Below are 20,091 nucleotides of genomic sequence, written 5' to 3'. Positions count from 1 at the left end.
TTCTGAGCAGGAGATCTTCAGTTTGATAACCATTGTTTAACCGCTGCGCCCCCTGTTGGATAATTATGAGACGATATTCAGTTCGGCACTCATGCTCCTCAGGCCACTGAAGACATAGACGGATGAGATTCTTAGGAAGAACGTCTGCTTGGGATAGCAGAGCACACACCGCACGACTGAGGATCTCACTCTAAATCATAAGAAAAAAGTAAACAAACCAACATTCACTAATTTAGTTTTTTTTTTTTTTTTTTTTTTAAATGAACAGAAAGGCAAAGAAAGCACTAGCCTCATTTAATCCTCATCCCCTGAACCGATTATCATCTCCATGAGGTGCACAGTGGCAAACAATCAGCAGATCATTAGGAGAGCAGCTGGAAGGCCACAGGACTTCAAGAGAAGGTCTGACATTTCCTGTAGATGTGGAATACTCATGGCCTGTGTGCATCACAGATTATAAACAGCTCTCTCTACATTTTTACTCTTTGTTAATAAGAAAAAACAGAAACAAAATATATTAGTGCAAGGGGGGGGGGGGACTTAACTGTAACCGGATTTGACAGGTCGCTAAAAGTTCAAAGCATGCCAAATTCGCAAAAAACAACGTTTTAAAAATGTTAATTTGAAGTCACTGGTCCTAACGCTGGACTCTTCACAGTTTGGTCGAAAAAATAAACAGTTAGGAACAAAAAATATATAAAAATTAATTAATGTGCACCTTATTCCTTACAGTCCATTAAATGCTTCAGGCAAACCATAACTACAAAAGCATATCTACTGAAATGTATGTATATGTTTCCAGCTGCTTTTAACTAGAGGAACACAGTGCAAGATCATCAGCCTTCTAATCAACATGTTATTTGAGTCTGTAGACAGATCGTTATACAAAAAAAAAAAAATTTAAAAAAATCAACAAAACAAAATCTGGACTCTTCTTAACAGCATACATCACAAACGAACTGAAAGCAGTACGACACAATGTGGATACTGGTTTCCTTTGTTTCCCCACCATATATTTTAACTAGCAGCCACAACCTGACACGCTTCAAAAGAAAAGTTACACATGCAGAAAGTCCGTTACAAGACCGGCTTTGCACGGGCTGTGTAGTGCAATCATTCGTTTCGCAATCCGCAGCATTTCTGCGGATAAGACAAAGCTTGACTTAGATGATCAGCTAGCAGTGAAGGATCTCCATTACCAGAAAAGGTGCGCGCCGTACTTCAGACAAAGCACCGTGAAAATTGTACATTTTTAATAACCGCATCCCAAACTACACAGGCACAGCCAAGTCGCCCCAGACGAATCCCACTCGTCTGGACCTCCGTACCACTAGATGGCAGCGTTCCCCACGATAACGATTCATCATTCCTCAACCAGGAACCGCTTCTGTCACTTAAGTCAATGTTCTCCACAGTGAGACTTTGAATAATTAAATGTTAAAAGCCGGAAGCTTCCCTGGTCATCGGGACAGTACGGGAAATATCTTAACGAGGAACAGACTACAATCACTGCCAGTCTCTGAAACTGTAATAACATAATACTGTGATAGATGCATGCGGGCAGCTGTTTGAGTAACACCTCAAATATTAATGACCATCAACTGTTTCTCTCATCCCTCTGCCTTTCACTCGACACTATAAAGGATGGGAAGTTCTGGCGCGATTCAGACGCTGCAGACCCATGAGGACAGGTACCCACAAAGTGTCCCTCATTCTTTAGAGTTTGATTGTGTTCTGGTCCAGATCTGCTGTGGTTACCCAATCCTGGCTACAGTCGACAAGCGGATAATGGAGTTTAGTTCACGCTCGAGGGATGTGAGATTAAAGTGCTGCCCGGGAATGGAAACTGGAGACGCCACGCTGAATTTTACAGTATGTCCATCTCCAGGACAAAGGCTGAGGCCAGGGAGCATCACTCTCGTCATTCCCATAAGGGACAAACGGACACCAACTCATAGGTGCTCAACAAGTCCTGGTCCCTTAGTGCTCAAACTTCAAAGTGCAAATGAACCAGCACAGTCGGAATTCATTAATGGCCCATGCAATAGTGTTTATCATGTTCTTCCCTCAACCAGACAGGAAGTGATGTATTGGTTCACCAAAGAATACAGTTACAAGTTTGAAAAATGTGACTACGGGCATTATGGGGAACTTCGATGAATAGTCGTTTCTTCACATTAGAACATTTCCCATAATGTTGTGCATTAAAATTATTTCATAACAGTAAAAAGAATCGAATATAAATTAAAATACACTACAAAAACAAGACAGCTATTTCTCATACAAAGTCACCATAATGTAAAATCAACAGAACACTGTTTAAAGCCATTAATGCCGTACCTGGTTTGGTACCTGGGTCAGGCCAATCAAAGACCAAAACCGGAAGTAGACCCCCAATGCTTTCACATGTACGGCATGTGCATACAGCTTTATTTTTATCTGTACTACGTTGCTGCCTTGATGTGAAGTCTTTAGTAAAACCTCCTAAGATCGTGTGACAGTTACGATATGACATCCTAGTGTTATTAGATTCCTTTGACTAATTAGTGTTCCTTACTAGGAGTGTGGTGGGGAAAAAAAACAAGAACAGAAACAAATCCTTAATGCCTTTTCCAGTTTGAACCAGTCAGGCAGCACTCGCTTCCTGTCGTACAGTACCAAAATCTACAGACAGCACTGCCCTGAACCCCCCCTCCCCACTCCGAACACCCTTAAGATCTCAGCTCCTTCAACATTCAACAGAGAGAAGCCGGAGATCCAGTCCGGGGAGGGAGACTTGGAGGAGCCCTACAGCAAGGCCTTCTGGGTATACACTTGCTGTTGGCCATCGGCGGACTGTGGGACGCCCTGGGGCACTGCAGCTGCCCCGTTCAGAGAGGCCTCATATGGTTGAAGGTCGGTGGGGGCCATCCCAGCAGGGGAGGGGCTGTAGGCAGCAGACACAGCCATGTAGCCACTGGCTGGAGTGGAATTCATCATGATGCTGTAAAGAGGGAAGACCATGAGGTCATGATGATTCATCATGCAAACACGGCGTGTACCTAGAGGACCCTCAGATGAACATGCACGGACGACATCATTCACCTGGAAGCCGGCTGGCCAGCAGGGGGCAGCGAGGGTAGCTGCTCTGGAGGCAAGGAGTACCCCGGTGCCCCACCCACTGCATATGTGCCGCCCTGGAGCTGACCTGGATATACCTGGGAAAGAAGAACGGGGGGAGACATCGAATCATAAGCCCGGGAGGCCGGTGACGCAGCAGCTAACCAGATTAACCAAACCATGGTGGTCCAACGAATAACATCACAATGGCTGACTAGCGCTGCCGCAAGACTCAAACGTCAAGCACCATAGAAGGCAGCATGTCTGAACCAGACTTCACAGTGGCTCGATTTGTTGGGGTCTCCCAGAGTCAGGATGCCACGTCGATGATCTCAGTTAAAAGATCAAAGGTGTTGTACGATGTGGCCAAGAGTTCGGCAGGGTTCACAAGATAAGGAAGCCTTCGAGAAGCCAGTATTCAAGCCCCTCTGTCCCTTAGTTCCTTACGTGGTGACTCACTAATTACACAGACATCACACTATGTACATAGTTCAGCCCCTCCACCATTTTGCATTGTTCTGTGTTTTTACACCTTAAATACTGTGAAAGCCCTTCTCTTGTCACTTGCTGTTTGTATGCTACCCCATGGTTCTGGAGGACATATTTTGCGCCACCGTAACCATGCACATGAATGGTACAACAATACAGCCCACTTGACTTGGTAGGGAGTTTATTGCAACTAGTTTAAGAAATATTTACCCTGCACTAGAGTAAATCAGTGTAAATATCTGACACCCACCTGCGGAGACCCTGCGGGTACATAGTACTGTTGGGTCTGTGGCTTTCCATACATGGTGTATACGGGGTCTTCGTTCATCAGCTTGGCGTACAATGAGAGAGCCTCCATCACCTTCACGTTGAGATCTGACAACTCTGAGTGCTTCCTGGGGGGGGGAGAGGTCAGAGCTTCATCTTACCAAAAGACCTCCACAACAGGAAAAAAAAAATCCTTCATCAAATCTGCACACAAACCATGTCTTCCCTATGTATTTAAGGAGGGGGCATAAACTACTTAACAGGTTAAACATTCCAGAATTTCTTACCTGTCGATATCTTCCAGCTTCAGGTCAATAAGAGGGCCCATCTGGTTGCACGCAGCTTGAGGAAATGACAGAGCGAAGGAGTTTTGTTAAACAAGACCGGCAAGCAGAAGGTCAAGCCCCTAAGATGAAAACTTGGGAACGAAAGTGCATCCCCAGGCTAACGGATAACAAATAAACAAACCATGTGTCTGTCTGTCAATGGTAAGCTCTTGGAGGACCTCCCAGCTGGTAGGTCTTACCTTCCAGGTGTAGAAGATCTGGAGGATCGGGTTGGTTATCTGTGGGGTCAGCACTCTGGATCATCTGTAACAACTGATCCATTTTTTCCTGCAAGAAAGTACGTTAGATCAGATTGTTGATGTTTGCCAAGGTTCCCAAGGGGCCTCTAAATCCTCACCCAAAGAACCCAGTGTGTGTATGTGTGTGTGTGTGTGTGTGTGTGTGTACACAAGGAACTGAAAAATGTAACTGGGCTAAAGGCTTAATTTAAAGAACATGGCGGATGTGAACAGGAATGTGTTTGCACTGATATAAGCCAGCACCTTGTAACAGAGCCATTGAGGATTTAATTAGACTGCAGGAACAAAACTGGGAAATCCAACTAAATCTCCAATAAGGAGGTTCTGGGATACAGATGTGGATGATATTCGTACATGTGCCGCCAATTCAAATAATGCCATATTATTACTCAAATATACTGAAAATGAAAGATCTGTTGTCACCCATACAAGCATTGCTCAGGTTTACAATGGTATGAAACGAAAAAGCTGGGGGGAAAAAAATACAGATTTTGTGCTCATATTACAGAGACATCCTGAAATGGCCTGGACAATGTTACTGGTACCCTTAAGAAGTAATGGGGGAAAATATACTGTAGAGATTTTCAAGTAGACCTCCTCTCCCTTAATTAGTATCACATTTTCAGTTATCTAATCACTCATTCAGCTAGTTTAAATGTTTAATGGCATTGTGTGTATCATAGAAAAGAAGACCAAAGTGCTGTCTGAGGAGCTGAGAGCTGAGCCAAGTACGATCAAAGCAAAGATTATAAAACAATCTCCAAAGAGCTTGATGTTCCTGTGACAACGGTGGCAAGCATTACCAAGAAGTTTAAGGCTTATGGCACTGCAGCCAACTGCACTGGCCACTTGACCCAAGGATGTTGAATGGTGGAGAAAGAGCCAAGACATTCCTCTAAACGAATCCAAGGTGAGCGTCAAAGCTCAGGGTGCAAATGTTTCAAGTTGCACCATCAGGAGAAATCTGAACGAAGTCGGGCTTCATGGCAAGAGACCAAGGACGACTCCTCTTCTCAAACTGATAAAGTTCATTTGGAGTTTGCCAATTTGCACGTGAACAAGCCACAGTCCTTCTGGGAGAACGTCCTTTGGACTGACAAAACGTAACTGGAGCTTTGTGGTAGATCACAGCAACTGTATGCTCACAGGAAAAAGCAGAGGCAGACAAGGAAAACACCACCATACCCACAGTGAAACATGGAGAGGGTCTGGTGATGTTTTGGGGATACTTTGCCACCTTTGGAACAGAATGTCTTGAACCAGTGAATGGCAGAATGAAATTAGAGGAATTTCAAGTCATTCTGGAAGGTAATGCACTGCCCAGTATGTCTCCATCACAGGTCACGAGTCGTCCAGCAGGACAACAACTAAAAACACAGGTGAGGAAGCATCCAGGTATGGAGGGCAGGCAACAGCTAGACCAGACTGAAGAGGTCTGCCACGAATCCTGATCCGAATCCAATTAAACATCTGTGGGAAAAGCTGAAATGGGCAGTTTGCAATAGGCACCCATCAGACCTGAGAGAACTGGAGCAGCTTACTTAGTGGGCCAAACTACCCAGCGAGAAGTGCAGAAATCTCACTGAGGGCTACAGAAAGCACTTGATAGCAGAAATTGTTTCCAAAGGATGTTCTGCAAATTAAAGTTATGGGCACCGATATTTATGTCCAGGTCATTATTAATTTTAACTTTGATATTAAGACTTTGTTCTAGCAAATGAGAAAATGACTAATTGGTCTAATGAAGAATGTATTGCTCCACTGAACGACACAGGAAATCATTCCTGCCTGTGGCTCTCTGTCCATCTGCCTCCACATAAGCATCACACTACACTGCACTTCAACTATACACCTCAACCCCATGTATAGGTAATTTATGTAGCATATTAGAAATTTGAAATTAGAGATTTGTAATTTTAGTATTGTAATATTTGTCCATTTGTAATTTTAGTATTGTAAATTGTATTATTTGTTATTGTATTTAACTTGTTACTTATCTTCTTACTGTCTGGGAGCAATTGTACCCACATAATTTCCTCAGGGATCAGTAAAGTCTGAATCTGAAATTTCAATTTCAACTTTGTTCGGTGGCATTAGTTTTGTCAGAAAGGAAGCGGGGTACCAATATAACTGGCCACATGAGTACATCGTGTAAGGTCTTCAAGGTACACAGGTGTCAAATCAAACCAGGGGTTGAAAATAGGCATCTCTGAGATGGAGGAAGACGATCTAGCACATTAATCGAATCTAGCACATTAATTGGTAGTGTAGACAAAAGCTATATGATGATTCATGTTCATAAGCTATCAAACTGAGTATACCATCTTCATAAAAGATTACCACCAGACAAAATCATTTTTTCGTCCATCTCTCACCTCATCGATATATACCGGCTCAGGCTCGGGTTCGATGGTCTCCACCTGGACCTCATCACTGAACTGCACAGTCTTCTTGTCTGTTTTTACTATATGGCGAGGGGAAGGGGCAAAACATTATTCGCAGCCAATCAGAAAGCAAGATTTGCTTGGGGGCTTGAGCTGGTACTCACTCATCTCAGGCTCGGCGGTGAGGTCGGCCGTTACAAAGTTTGACGGGAATAGACCAACCCCTTGGTATGTTTCCCCCTTCCACCAGTTGGGGTCACTGTGATAAGATGAGGGAAAAAACAGAATTCATCCATTCAAGAAAATATAGACCAGTGTAAAATATCTCCATTCTACCCGTTGCCTCGTTTCCACCAATACGGAATCAGTGCTAGGCTGGTTCTCACTTGGTGCCTTTTGAGAACTTGTGTGTTCGCGTTTCCACCAGTTTAAAAAAAGAACAGAATAGAAATGCTACATAGACAGAAGTGAAAGTAAAGGTTAGTCTGCATTTTGTTTATTTATTTATTCATTTTTGATCTGTTTTTGATATATAGAGGACAGAAATTTGGATCCACCATCCAAATAAGAAAGAAATAACGATACACTACTTTTTCAAACTTTTATTACAAGAAAATATTTGAAATACCTAAACCAAAAGTAACAGACTGGATTTCTGTATTTTATAGCTTGAAGTAACACATTTAACCACAAATGCTGAAACTATAAATAATGAATGTTCATCTGAGGTAGCTTTTGTGGTTAGTCATACCAGCAATACTTTAAAAAAAATGTAATGGAGGCAGAAATTGCAGAGTATCAGATACGTATGAAGTGATGATTAGTTCTTCTGTACCTTCTAACTTGTGGAGATCCCACTCCATGTTGATGTACAAGGCATGGATCTCAGGGGATCAAAAATGGTCAGTAGAATTTACAATATGTTCATTAATGGAAACATACCCTATTTTCAATTTTACTTTGTTGACTTATTGAATCCTTGAATGGGTTTAATGGAAACACAGCTATTGATCACTAAGCTCCTGAATGGATGTGCGAGGGTTTCTACCTGTCATCTAGGACGGTGATAATCTCCCCTGATTTGAACGTCAGCTCGTTGTCCTCTGCAGCCTCAAAGTCATAGATGGCCCTCACCTTGCGGCCCTCGACCTTGTGGTTGGTCACCAGGCTGGTGGTGCTGGGGTACAGGCCCGTGATAGGGGTCTGAGGCTGCCTTTGTTCCTTCAGGGACAACTCAATGGCTGAGGCGAAGGATGGGAGGAGTGACAGTGGTATTGTGGTTTGGGAATGAGCTAAGCGTCTCTCAACATCCCAGCAACCAAAGTATTATTTGGGAATGAATTCTTCTAACTTAACATATGGGCTAGGATATTTCTCCAAAGATAGAGACCTTGTATTTACCTTTGGCCAAATCTTCCTCCTCCTTTTTGTTGACAGTGGTAGTGGGGTCTTTAGCTACTAAAGCCGGACTCGCTTTGGCTTGCTCTGCTGCCTGAAACAAGAAGGTCGAGAAGGTCAAATGTTTGGCACGAGCCAACCAGAGGTCCACCAACAACCACAATGTGTCCCATCTTGAAAACACCTGAAGGCCCACAAACCTGTGAGCCAGCTGTGGGGAAGGATACCCCTTGGTCCTTTAGGTTCTTAATCATGGCGGAGATCAAGCTGAGCTGCGGGTCGTTCCGGAACTCCTCCGCCCACTCCACCATGAGGGCTTTCAGTTTCTCGCATACCTTCGGATGACCCTTGGGACAACAAGTGGGTGCTCATGTCAGTGATGTAAGCAGCTCTTCTCATAAAGAGACGTGCTCGAAAAGCTTCTGGGAAATTATTTCCGGAACTGGATAAGTGGTTGGAAGATGCATGTATTAAACCCCCACGCACTCGCCGAACACACACACGCACACACACAGACACACAACAAAACCGTACCTTATTCAAAACATTGCTGACTTCACTTGCAAAGTCTCGGGAACAAACTTCTAGGTGGAAGATTTTACCGCAGTTTGATACACATGCCCCAAGGAGCTACAGAAGACAAGGACAAAATGTTTTGAGCCATTTAAAGACAAAAGAATACATTCATAATTTATATTTTCGTCTGGAACATAGTGCACTACCAGTCATTTGTTGCTTGTTCCAGAATTTTTGACCTGTCTTTAATTTGGTCATCTTATTTCAAGCTTAGAAAGAGTTCTACCCTAGTGAGGATCTTCAACTCACCGTCAGAGCCTGCATGGCAACGTGGGGGTCTTTGTGGTTCAATCTCCTGATGATGGCCCGAAGGCTCTCTTTCGGCCTAGGAACAAACAGAAGGAATAAGCAACAAACTGCATATTAAACCTTCTTAACTAATGATTGTTGCAGGGGGGGGGGTCAGGGATATCTGGGTTATTTCAGATCACTTCCATCCCCACACCCTATATGGAACAAGTCAAGGTTTCTCCATTTCTCTGCTTTATTTTATCTACGAGCATCACCAAGGGTGGTGCTGTAGGATAACATCAGTGTAACTAAAACCATCAAAGAACCATACCTACCCACAAGGGACTGGACAGTTCTCATCTTGAAGCCTGAAAAAGTCACCCCCCCCCCAACAGAACAGAAGTGCTGACACACAACAGAGACCACTAAGCAGAATGAAACCGATTCGCATCAACATTGTGCTTAATGGAATGATCGCAGCCTCGGAGCACCAGAACCCTTCAGCGCCGGAAATGCTGCCATTATTGCTCTGCCGAGTCATCAGACCTCATCGCAGGTTGCTGCCATACAAGATCCAGAGCCAATTTCAGACCAACATTAACATTCAAGCTGAAATTCAATGTCAATGTTCATAAGACAGCCATCTTTGGGGTTGTAGCTCCTGCTAATCACTATCCCAAGGACTTCCTCTGAAGCCAGGCTAGTCATACTTATTTCCAACTAAACCTATCCCACGTTTACGTCTGTCAGCCAAGCATGAGTAAGCAAGTATGGCCTCACATACATATCTAGGGTTGTGGGTTTGATACCTGCTTCCAGCTCTCTGTGCAGAGTTTACATGTTCTCATGTTTCCTGCCAAAAACATTAGGTTTGGTGGAGTTGGTGTCTTCAATTAGTGGTCCTAGAAGATAGATGGATGGATGAATGGATGGATGGATGGATGGATGGTAATCCATTCTGCATATCCCAGCAAGCATGGGCACAAAGCAGAGGAACACCATGGAAGAGCCATATTAGTTCATCACCAGTATGCTTACAATGAAGGGTAAGTCTATCAGGTAGCCCTGCTTATTAACACAAACAGCCTGATCCTCCAAACAGCTCATCAAATAAGAGCACATAAACAAGGTGTTATGGGTCCGTGTCGGGCGAGCGGGGAATCAGGCGAGAGAGCCGTGAATACTATAACACGGGGGTTTATTCAGGGCGCACAGCGACGAACAGCAAACATCAATGACGGAACTAGGGAATAGATACAGATGCGGACTAAATACACCAGATGGGCAGGAAATAACAAGGAGCAGGTGATGACAATTGGGTAGTAACACGAGGTAACGAGGTGGGCGTGGCACACAGGAGGATCGGACGGGCCGGGCGTGACACAAGGTTCTGGAGGTTCAGGTATTCTTTGGTTAAACATTATAATGGTGACCTACGCAACATTAAAACGTATGAAATGAAGCTGTCACGACGTCGATGGAGGCAGATGACATGCGAGGGAGGTAGATGAGGGCCAACTAGTGGCAAATTTCGGGAAATGGTGGAACACCACTGCTTTTTCAAACACCAAAATACCGTATACCACAGTCCAATGTCTGGAAGGTCATAAAAATTAAATGCCGCCAGTGTCTACTGCTGGGTCTCACCAGGTACTAGCTGGGTGTACCCAATAAAGAGGGTCTCACCGGGTACTAGCTGGGTGTACCCAATAAAGAGGGTCTCACCGGGTACTAGCTGGGTGCACCCAATAAAGAGGGTCTCACCGGGTACTAGCTGGGTGCACCCAATAAAGAGGGTCTCACCGGGTACTAGCTAGGTGCACCCAATAAAGAGGGTCTCACCGGGTACTAGCTGGGTGTACCCAATAAAGAGGGTCTCACCGGGTACTAGCTGGGTGTACCCAATAAAGAGGGTCTCACCGGGTACTAGCTAGGTGCACCCAATAAAGAGGGTCTCACCGGGTACTAGCTGGGTGTACCCAATAAAGAGGGTCTCACCGGGTACTAGCTGGGTGTACCCAATAAAGTGGCCACTTATGAATGGTTTTTAAAATAAAGAGGTAATAAAATTATTAAAAATACCATATTAACAAAACACACAACAAAACTGACAGATGTCAGAATGTTCGCAATCACTGGAGGATACGGGAAGATTTTTTTACCTGGATTCAAGAGGCCTCAACTCAAAATTTAAAATAGCCGGCAACTAAAATTAAGCCTCCTTAACAGTATGACATTTAACATGCATTAAACTCATTGCAGTGTTCGTACATTCATTATGGCAACAGCTACAGATCTGCAGAGCAAGTGTAGTCAGACAGCAATAAACTATAATTAAACACATTCAGCTTAAAATGCTATGAATCTGAAGGCATCCAGTTGTGACTTTTCAGACATTCGCTTGAAAAAAATAAGAAATTATGTACAAAAAAAAAAAAAAAGCAAGCCCAGACAGACAACCATCAGGCAGACAGTGTGAATTGATCACTCCCAGGGCAGAACCTTAACTGGGTGTAACCGGATCAGGAGTAGGCGGCTTGCTCTATATTTGGGGGGGGGGGGGGGCTATCCGTGTCCTCGCTTTACACTACACCTCAAATGCAGCCTCAGGGGGCGGTGCTAATTTTAGAAGGTGCCTCGGTGCAGTTTCCCAACCCATCCCAGCTTCTGGGCCTCCCACCCGGCCGTGACCGCCGCCATGGTGACTCGCTGCCGACTCAGGTGACCGCATCAGCCAATCATATTCCCAGGGGATTCTCATGTTTTTTTTTTTTTTTTTTTTTGACGGCTCAGCTAGGAAAATGTGTTAGAGCAATCACTACCTACGAAGGTCACTTCCTGTGTTGGCTACCCCATCACAACACATAACGACCGAACCCCCCAGAGCACCCCGATCCAAACAAAAAAACACAGACCCAAAATCAGTCCATCTGTTTTAATAGTTTAAACCTGGAAAAAAGTTTAGCTTGAAACATTATACTTCTCAGCTGAACTGGCAAATAACCTTTTCTGGAGTATATTCAACATGCATATTTTAACTTTTGTCAAGGGCAGCGAGTGAATCTTCCATACTAGAAGAGAAAGGCAGGAATATTTTACAAAATTACTTCCCTCCCTGGCTGCCTGAACCCTAAAAAGCTGATGTCAATGCCCTTTGACTTGTGATATCAAGACAAATATATCACACAAAAGAAAGGCACTTATATTTAATTACATTAAAATGCCTGATAGAGTGACGGACAATTGAAAAAGCAGAGTCAGCCAGTCCCTTGGAGCAACTGGGGGTTAAGGGCCTTACTCAAGGGCCCAGCGGTGACATGACTCTGATGACTATGGGATTTGAACCAGTAACCTTCTGATCACAAGTTGTAGAGGCCTAACCCATTGAGCCACGCGCCATCAACAAGTCAAGACGGTCGAGACCATGTTATGACAGGCTTTCCATCAGACTTTTAAGTTTAAAACAGTTTACAGTTTAAAGGAAGATCAGCTTGTTTTCATCATTTTTTCATGCCCCCAGAAAACCCAGAGAAGACCTGGTTAAACAAACTGGTTTCAGATACCATTCTCCACACCGTATTACTGCATGACCTTGGCAGCCGCATAGGGCACCTGTGATGCTCCCCACCTCATTTTTTCCCCCACCCCAATTGCCCTGTATCGTGTTATTGTAAGCGGTCACTGTGGCATTTGTCTACAACAGCTATAACGCTGCACTGTGTTTTACGTAGCTGGTTATAATACCTCTATGAACGTTCCCTGTCTTTGCCGCAGTTCATACACTATAGGGACAAAAATATTGGGACACCAGGCCATTACACCCACAGGAACTTTTATGACATGCCGTTCTATATCCATAGGCATCAATACAGAGAGTTGGTCCCCCCTTTGCAGCTGTAACAATTGCCACTCTTCTGGGAAGGGTATCCACAAGATCTTGGAGTGTGTCTGAGAATTTCGCCCATTCATCCAGAAGAGCATTTGTGAGGTTAGACACTGATGTTTGCGAGCCAGGCCTTCACATCAATCTCCCGTCTAGTTCAATGCAAAGGTGTTCGATGGGGTTGAGGTCAGGGCTTTGAGAGTCAGTCAGGTTCTTCCACACCAAAATCACTTAACCATGTATCCATGGACTTTGATTTGAGCACCGGGGCACAGTCATGCTGGAAACAAACTGTTCCCACAAACTTGGAAGCATAGAATTGTCCAAGTTTGGAACTCTGCAGTTCTTGCGTCAGAGCGTTGGCGAGGTTTACACGCTATGAGCCCCAGCACACGGAGACCCCACTCTGTTACTTAACATTGCTTAGCACTCTGCAGCTGACATTCCCTCCACTTTGCAACAGATGCTTTTACACAAAGGTTCCGGAAGCTGGTCTTGGTTTACAAGTTCCTGGGCTGTCTCGACCTGGACCTTTTGTAGTTGCTAGCCATTTGTCATGTATCGTTTTCATACTGCACAAGAAAAACTGGGACCATCATGATAAATAATAATGAGACACAAAACGTTTGTAGGTTAAACTTCACACAATTTCATACAAAAACTACACCAACTACGCCAAAACAATAAGAGGATAAATAAGTTAGTAGTTAATTATCGGGGGGGAATCAATCGTGATCACTACGCGACTCAGCCTTTTATTTATAATTTTACTTATATGACCCACAACATGTTCGTGATTCTTATGAAAATTTTCCAGCCGATCAATCATTCATTTTCAACAGAATAAAAAAATAAAAATAAAAAAAAAATCGATGTAATGTTATCCCACTAAAAGTGCTGGCAAGTTTCATCACTGGCATTGGCAATATTAGACAAGAGTATATTGGTCAGTGATTGAATATTCCAATGCAGAAATATGGAGATGCAAGCAAAAATGTATTAAACTGATGCACTAAATGTAACTGGGGTACAAAAATGTTTCAGTCTGCTCAATTTCTGTTCCGCTAATTCTCTCTTTTCGCCGCAATTCGGTGTAACTTCCAAGTTAGTGCCCGTGCATGTGGTCAACCAATAAGCAAGCAGTCATTGTTCGAATGAAAAAGTACTCTAGAGTAGGTATTAAAAATGGTTCTGGAACTGGCTCCAAGGAACTACAATCGAGCAGAACCGTTATTGGCTGAAGAACGTGACATTTGTATCCCAGGAACTTCCGATGCGTTATCTGCTATTTCTCCCGAATATCACGTAAAGCAGTGAGAACTGGTTTTCAGTTAATTTACCTGGTAAAATAAAGTTTCAATTAATGTCATAAATGCTCTAATAGTACACGTAAGTTAGTGGTTCATTTACTGTTAGTTACTGTAATGTTGCGCTGCTTTATTTGGTTAATTGTCCAGTCTGTGAAGAGATTATTTTAGGGTGGCACATGCCCCCCCCGCAATACCTCTGCACCCCCCTAGGGGGGCACGCCCCCCAGTTTGGAAACCGCTGAGTTTACCCAACCTAGCAGGGAAGAAATTTCACCAAACTGACTTATTGCAAAGATGGCATCCTATGACATCACCACGCCTGAATTCACTGAGCTCTGCAGAACAACCCATTCATGTTTGAAAACCTGACTGCATGTCTAGGTGCTTGATTTTATACTCCTGTACAATGGGTCTGAATGCAACAGCTGAACTCAATGATTAAGAGGCATTTCCCAATACTTTGGTCCATATAGCGCAACTCATAATAAACAGCTGATCACATTTCTATTTGTATTAAATAATGCTTCCTTAATTACGACCCTGTTTATACCCTGCTTCTTTCAAAACTGAGTCTTTCTACTGTCCAAAAACATGAGCAGCCAGTTGACCTTCGACACCCAGAGGTGTTTTCCAGTTTTTCTCCCTACTTGGTTTTTGGTTCTTCTCGTCTATTGTCTACTGGCACTTTCTTTCCCATTTTCATGTTTCATGGACCATACTGTATGAGTGATGTAGCAATGAATTAGCCACACACTACTGTCAATGGCCTTGGGGCAACAGTGTTGTGAAAGGCGCTATATAAAGATAATCTGAACCGAATTCCAGAGCCTTGGATTGTACAGGTGTCAAAGACGGTGTCGACCCTGCAAATGCCCTGCCCCCCCCCCCCCCCAGAGCTGCAGGGTTGGCCTCTTTTTACAGGCTACGCCCAGTAGGTATCTGAGAAGTGACCCTTTAGACATCCTAATTAGAACCTCATCAGAAACCTGTAGGACCGTGGCTCTTGTGGACAGGAACCACATCCAGGGAGCTGGGAACGTGCAACCCAACACAATCCTGGGATTGACGACGGCGGAAATCGGGGGGGGGGGGGGCTTCAGGCCACCCAGGAAGGTATCCGCGCCCCCCCACTGGGGCACCTCCACTCAGCAGGGCCCGAGTCAGACTTACCCTGTGCGCGACTGTCCCACCTTATCACAGATGTCGAGAATGAGGCCCCAGTCCTCCGCTGTGTTCATCTCACTGGTGGCCTTTTCTGCAGAGGAGAGACACGGGGAGGCTTTACAGTTCGAAAAGCAGCCTCACGGCACCATTATGCACCACATTAAGGGGTAGCTGCTCATCATCAGGCTCAAATTTCAACCGGTTAAGTAGAAGCCTGGTTACTTTGTTTATTTGTATTAAAGCTCATAATTGAAGGATGTGCCTCCGGTCCTGATGGCGACCGCGGCCACGTGACACAGCGACGGGGAGGGAGGGATGTGGGGCTTTTATGGACAGGAGACAGGAACGAAAACAAGAGGTAGCAAAGGCACAGACAAGTGGGTTTGTGCATGTGGTGAGGCCAGCGTTATACCCTTTAATGCTATTAGGGAAAGGATACAAGTGAATTATGGGGGCAGGATTATCACACCCCCACCCAATCTTACACTCACTTAACAGTAATCATCATCATCATCATCATCATCATCATCATCATCATCGTCATCGTCATCGTCATAACAGAGCTGCACTGAAAGACCTACAATCATACCCATTTCTGTAGCTGGTTACTTATCTTGCTAAACTATATGACAGGGTTCCCCTGGGACTCGAACCAGTGTCCTCATCACTGCTAAGCGTCAAACTCTCTGTGGGTGAGTCATTAGAGGAGAATCAGTTACACTTTTACTAATGGCAATAAAATGTACCAATAATCCAGGCCTGATACTAAATGCTCTGGGACAGAAAATATACAGGGGCTCAAACATTAAAAAGCTCAACTAGTTAAAAATGGTTTAAGTAAAACACAGAAAGTAAATCTTGGGCTCTTATTAGTGACATGCAGCTCCCACCCAGAAGTACCGATACAACAGGCAAGCACATGCACAGCAGCACAAAGACAAGCCCGTCCCAGAGAAATCTTCCCAATACGTAAACAGAACAGCATCATACATAATCCAGAAGATTATGATGAGCTCTTGGCACCAAAACTACAGTCTTAAGCAGCCCATTTGTATACGCAACTTATTTATCCTATGCTCATTTAACACAATTTGATTAAAGGCCATTTTCCAGAGCCCCAACGTGTAAGATAGGGAGATAGCACGGTCAGTTTGGGGTGGGGTGGAGCGCCAACTCCCCCCACCCCTCTCCGTCTGCCCACCTGACTCTCAACAGTCAGCCCCCTTAATCGGACACCCCCATCTATATCCCACCCATGTTGCACATCTCCCCATTCATATGCCTAAATAGTTGTTTTTCAGTTTAATTGCTTCCCCTTCTTTAAAAATCCAATCCTGTCCCTAAATAAATTCCTTCACCACTTTCCTCTTATCCCCATGTACGTAGGATCTAGTGACGGGTCCCTGTGTCCATGTGTCCTGAACCATTTTGCCCCCTGCTGTGCTGCTGGATGCTTGTCCAAGCTACGGACGGCAAACGCACTAAAATCAGGAGGTATCAAAGCATACAGCCTCAGAAGGGATAGATGAAAGTGACACCAACTGTAGGTGCAGGGAGTCTGGTTTGAAACCCGCCGTTTCCGGCAGCCGCACAATGACAACATTATGGAAAACTTAGGGGTCCCGCACTTGTGTTTAAACCAGCATCAATGCCATCGTTTGTCGGCATTATACACAAGGCAAGCAGTCAGCAGGCAAAGCTTAAATCCCATTAAAGGGTACAACTGTTGTACCTTTACACAACCAATTTAATAATGTTTAACCACAGCCGGGTCCCAGACACTATGGGCTGCATATACATCTTCCACGTCATTAGCATAACTCACTGAAACCATGGTATACAAACCCCACATTCACCACGCAGACCTAGTCCTGAGTGCAAAAAAGGCCAGTTTTTCTTGGTTTGGACTTGGGACTGAAAGTGCCACGCCACCATAATGAGAGGGGTGGTTGGTTATAATGGAGAAATGGCAGAAGCCACCACCTATATATAAACCTCCCCCCCCCCCGGCAAAAGGTCTCCGAGAAACAAAGACTATATATAAAGACCAATAAATGCCACACGCTATATTATTCTTGAAGGATTCATCTTACATTTCATCTTAATTTATTAGTTAGGTGATGAAGTTGCTGTGACCGAAAATAGCAAATGATGGGGGGGGGGGGGGGGGGAGACAAAAAAAAGACACACAAAAAAAACGTTTATGGCGAGATGGGGGGGTTGGGGGAGCAAGGTACAGAAGCCTGTTGTGTTTTAATTAGAATAACAGCATTTCCTGATTTCCTACCCAATATGCGTAGCGTCACCGGGCACCCGCGTACCCACCTCCCCGGGCCGGCCGGGGTGACATTTCTAGCCCCTTCCCGGGTGCGTACCGGTACAACCCGGTAACCGGGCGGCTCATTACCTACATCATAGCCTTATTAACGGGACAGACACACCGTATAACAAATTATATTATCAAAAGGCCCGGCTCTGGGGCTAAGGACCCCGTCGATTAGGACCCTCAGTCCGGAGCGGGGATAAAGACCCCCGATTCAGGCGTGAAGAAAAACAAAACAAAAGCCGGGCGCCACTCACCCACATCGTGGTCAAACGGGTTGGAGGTGAAGAGAGGCATCGCGGAAAGCCTCGGCGGGGGCTCCCCTCTCCGTGTGAGCGAAGCTAGCGCACAAATAAAGGCGAAAATGGCCACATAAATGAAGGAATATTGAAAATAATAAGCGGACAAGCGGGTCTCCTCAGACTCTCCTGCGGCGGCGGCGGCGGCAAAGCATTCTGGGAAATGGGGTGTCTCTGGTCGCGCCTGGACGGCTCGGCTCGGCTGTATGCCGCTCCCTGTGCTGCGACTGCCGTGCCTCTAGCGTGAATTAAAAATATTTATTTCTGTGCAATTTTGAGTAATAGGCGTGGCGGTTTTCTGTGAGGTGCCTACCGGTCCCCAGGCCGGAGCAGACGAAGGAATGATCCGACCCAGGGTCGGCTGACAACATCACATGACTGCGCAGCAATTAAAACTCCCGGGGCAAATATTTACCTTGGTTTTTTATGCATGGCTTTTAACGCAAACGTTGATGCTCTAATTGTAGGTGTCGAGTTATTTGATGAAGTTCTTTCCTGTGTAATTACTCCAAACACCAGTTTCTTTTAGAGAGGAAAAATATATGAAGGCATGGTAACTTTTGAAGGTATTTCATAATTATTGCAAAAGCTAAACAGGTGTGTAGCCTACTTAAAATTACCACCCAAGCAATACATTATAAATAGTATAATTCATTAACAGTCTGAGATAAACAATTCTATAATTCATTTTTATTTTTTTTCCTTTCAAAAAATGAAAATTATAACGGGAATGTAAGCCAGGAACTTTGCTGTTGTAGATAATAAAAGTGTTACATTTTACTAGTTTGAGTAAGCAGTCTGCTTGCGTCATGCTCCTGCCTTGCTAAATAAATAAACATAAATGTAATTTAAATGTCTTTCAAAGTTAAAAGTAGCAAAGACGACGTAGTATGTACAACAAATGATGCTTGCGTTACATTCCAGAATAATAAATATAAAGTGCAGCTTGTTATCCAGTTCAGATAGTAAAACCCCAGACATGGGAATGGAATTTTATTTGTGGGATTACAAAGAAAAAAGAAAATCCTATATATATATAACTCTTCATGAGCAAGAAACCCATGAGTCATAATAAACTCATTATACAATTCTTTTAAATTTACTTATTTGGTGCATTTGTTTGAATGCCAACTCATAGAAAGACTATAGATAATTATAACAATATTACTCACTAAATCACTTAAGTGCAAAAAAGTAGAAGACACTCTGGCTCAGGGTTGGCATCGGGGGGGGGGGGGGGGGGGGGGGGGGTGGCATTTTCAGGCCATCAACCCCCCACCCCTAAAATGAGCCAATGTGTCACACCAAACGCCACCCACCAAGGACACTGTCTTTTATTTTATTTCAATTTTATTTTTTTAATTAAGCCATTCATCCTAAGACAAATAAGATGGAACAATGGAGTCACAGGAATGCCATAAAAAGGTAAATCTGTAAAGGAATAAGGAAATAAATGTTGAGTGAATAATTGGAATAAAAATAAAGACATAAGAAAATTAATTATTTTCTGTATTGCTTTTTCAAAGATCTTGGGTCTGGCACTGCTCTGGACGGGATGCCATTTCATCACAGGGCAACACACTCACAGCAGACAATTTACGGCAACGCTGGCCATCACAACACCTTATACCACGACACCTTACACCACAACACCTTATACCATGAGCCCCACTCCCAAAGATCTATGAGATGGGCTTCAAATCAGAATATACCTAAGACGACCACTTGTCTTCAGTTAGGCAAATAATTACTGTAAATACATAAAAATACTAAATAATTCAATTCAATGTAATCTGTATTGCACATTTTCACAACATTGTCCCTGCCCAGAAAAACCCCAGTGAGCAAGCCAGACAATGACAGTGACAAGGAAAAACTCCCTAGAAGGAAGAAGGAACCAGATTCAAAGGGGGAGCCCATCCTCCAGGGGGCAGCAAATAGCAACAAGAAACAACTATTCATTGATGAACAATTAATTTTCAATTACACAATTAATACAGACATGCTGCATGCGTTGGGACACTCATTGTACGCTGAATATTTAAATCCGTCGTGCCATGAAGGTGGCTCCTGACTGGGCAG

General features: G+C 44.1%; 1 protein-coding gene across 4 annotated transcripts; it reads right to left on the bottom strand.

Annotated features, from left to right (window-relative positions):
• Positions 1-183: 183 nt before the first annotated feature.
• stam (signal transducing adaptor molecule (SH3 domain and ITAM motif) 1) lies at positions 184-18,384 on the bottom strand. Of its 4 annotated transcripts, XM_023793397.2 has the most exons (16): positions 17,968-17,984; positions 15,394-15,478; positions 9,840-9,932; positions 9,366-9,398; positions 9,049-9,124; positions 8,758-8,853; positions 8,424-8,570; positions 8,227-8,317; positions 7,874-8,066; positions 6,990-7,084; positions 6,817-6,905; positions 4,382-4,469; positions 4,143-4,197; positions 3,839-3,983; positions 3,085-3,197; positions 184-2,983 (listed from the first exon to the last, which is right to left on the bottom strand). In XM_023793397.2, exons 5-16 carry the CDS (start codon positions 9,061-9,063, stop codon positions 2,788-2,790), a joined length of 1,323 nt encoding a protein of 440 aa, XP_023649165.1. In that variant the 5' UTR covers positions 9,064-9,124; positions 9,366-9,398; positions 9,840-9,932; positions 15,394-15,478; positions 17,968-17,984; the 3' UTR covers positions 184-2,787. The 4 variants fall into 4 exon arrangements, with proteins under 4 accessions (XP_023649165.1, XP_072566871.1, XP_023649162.2 ...); XM_072710770.1 differs by lacking the exons at positions 9,366-9,398; positions 9,840-9,932 and adding an exon at positions 18,323-18,384 and having other exon boundaries at positions 17,968-18,247; XM_023793394.2 differs by having other exon boundaries at positions 9,366-9,932.
• Between the last annotated feature and the right edge of the window lie 1,707 nt (positions 18,385-20,091).

The sequence above is a fragment of the Paramormyrops kingsleyae genome, chromosome 4 (assembly GCF_048594095.1).
Source record: "Paramormyrops kingsleyae isolate MSU_618 chromosome 4, PKINGS_0.4, whole genome shotgun sequence".
Taxonomy (NCBI): Eukaryota; Metazoa; Chordata; class Actinopteri; order Osteoglossiformes; family Mormyridae; genus Paramormyrops; species Paramormyrops kingsleyae.
This window is presented reverse-complemented; position numbering and strand designations above follow the sequence as displayed.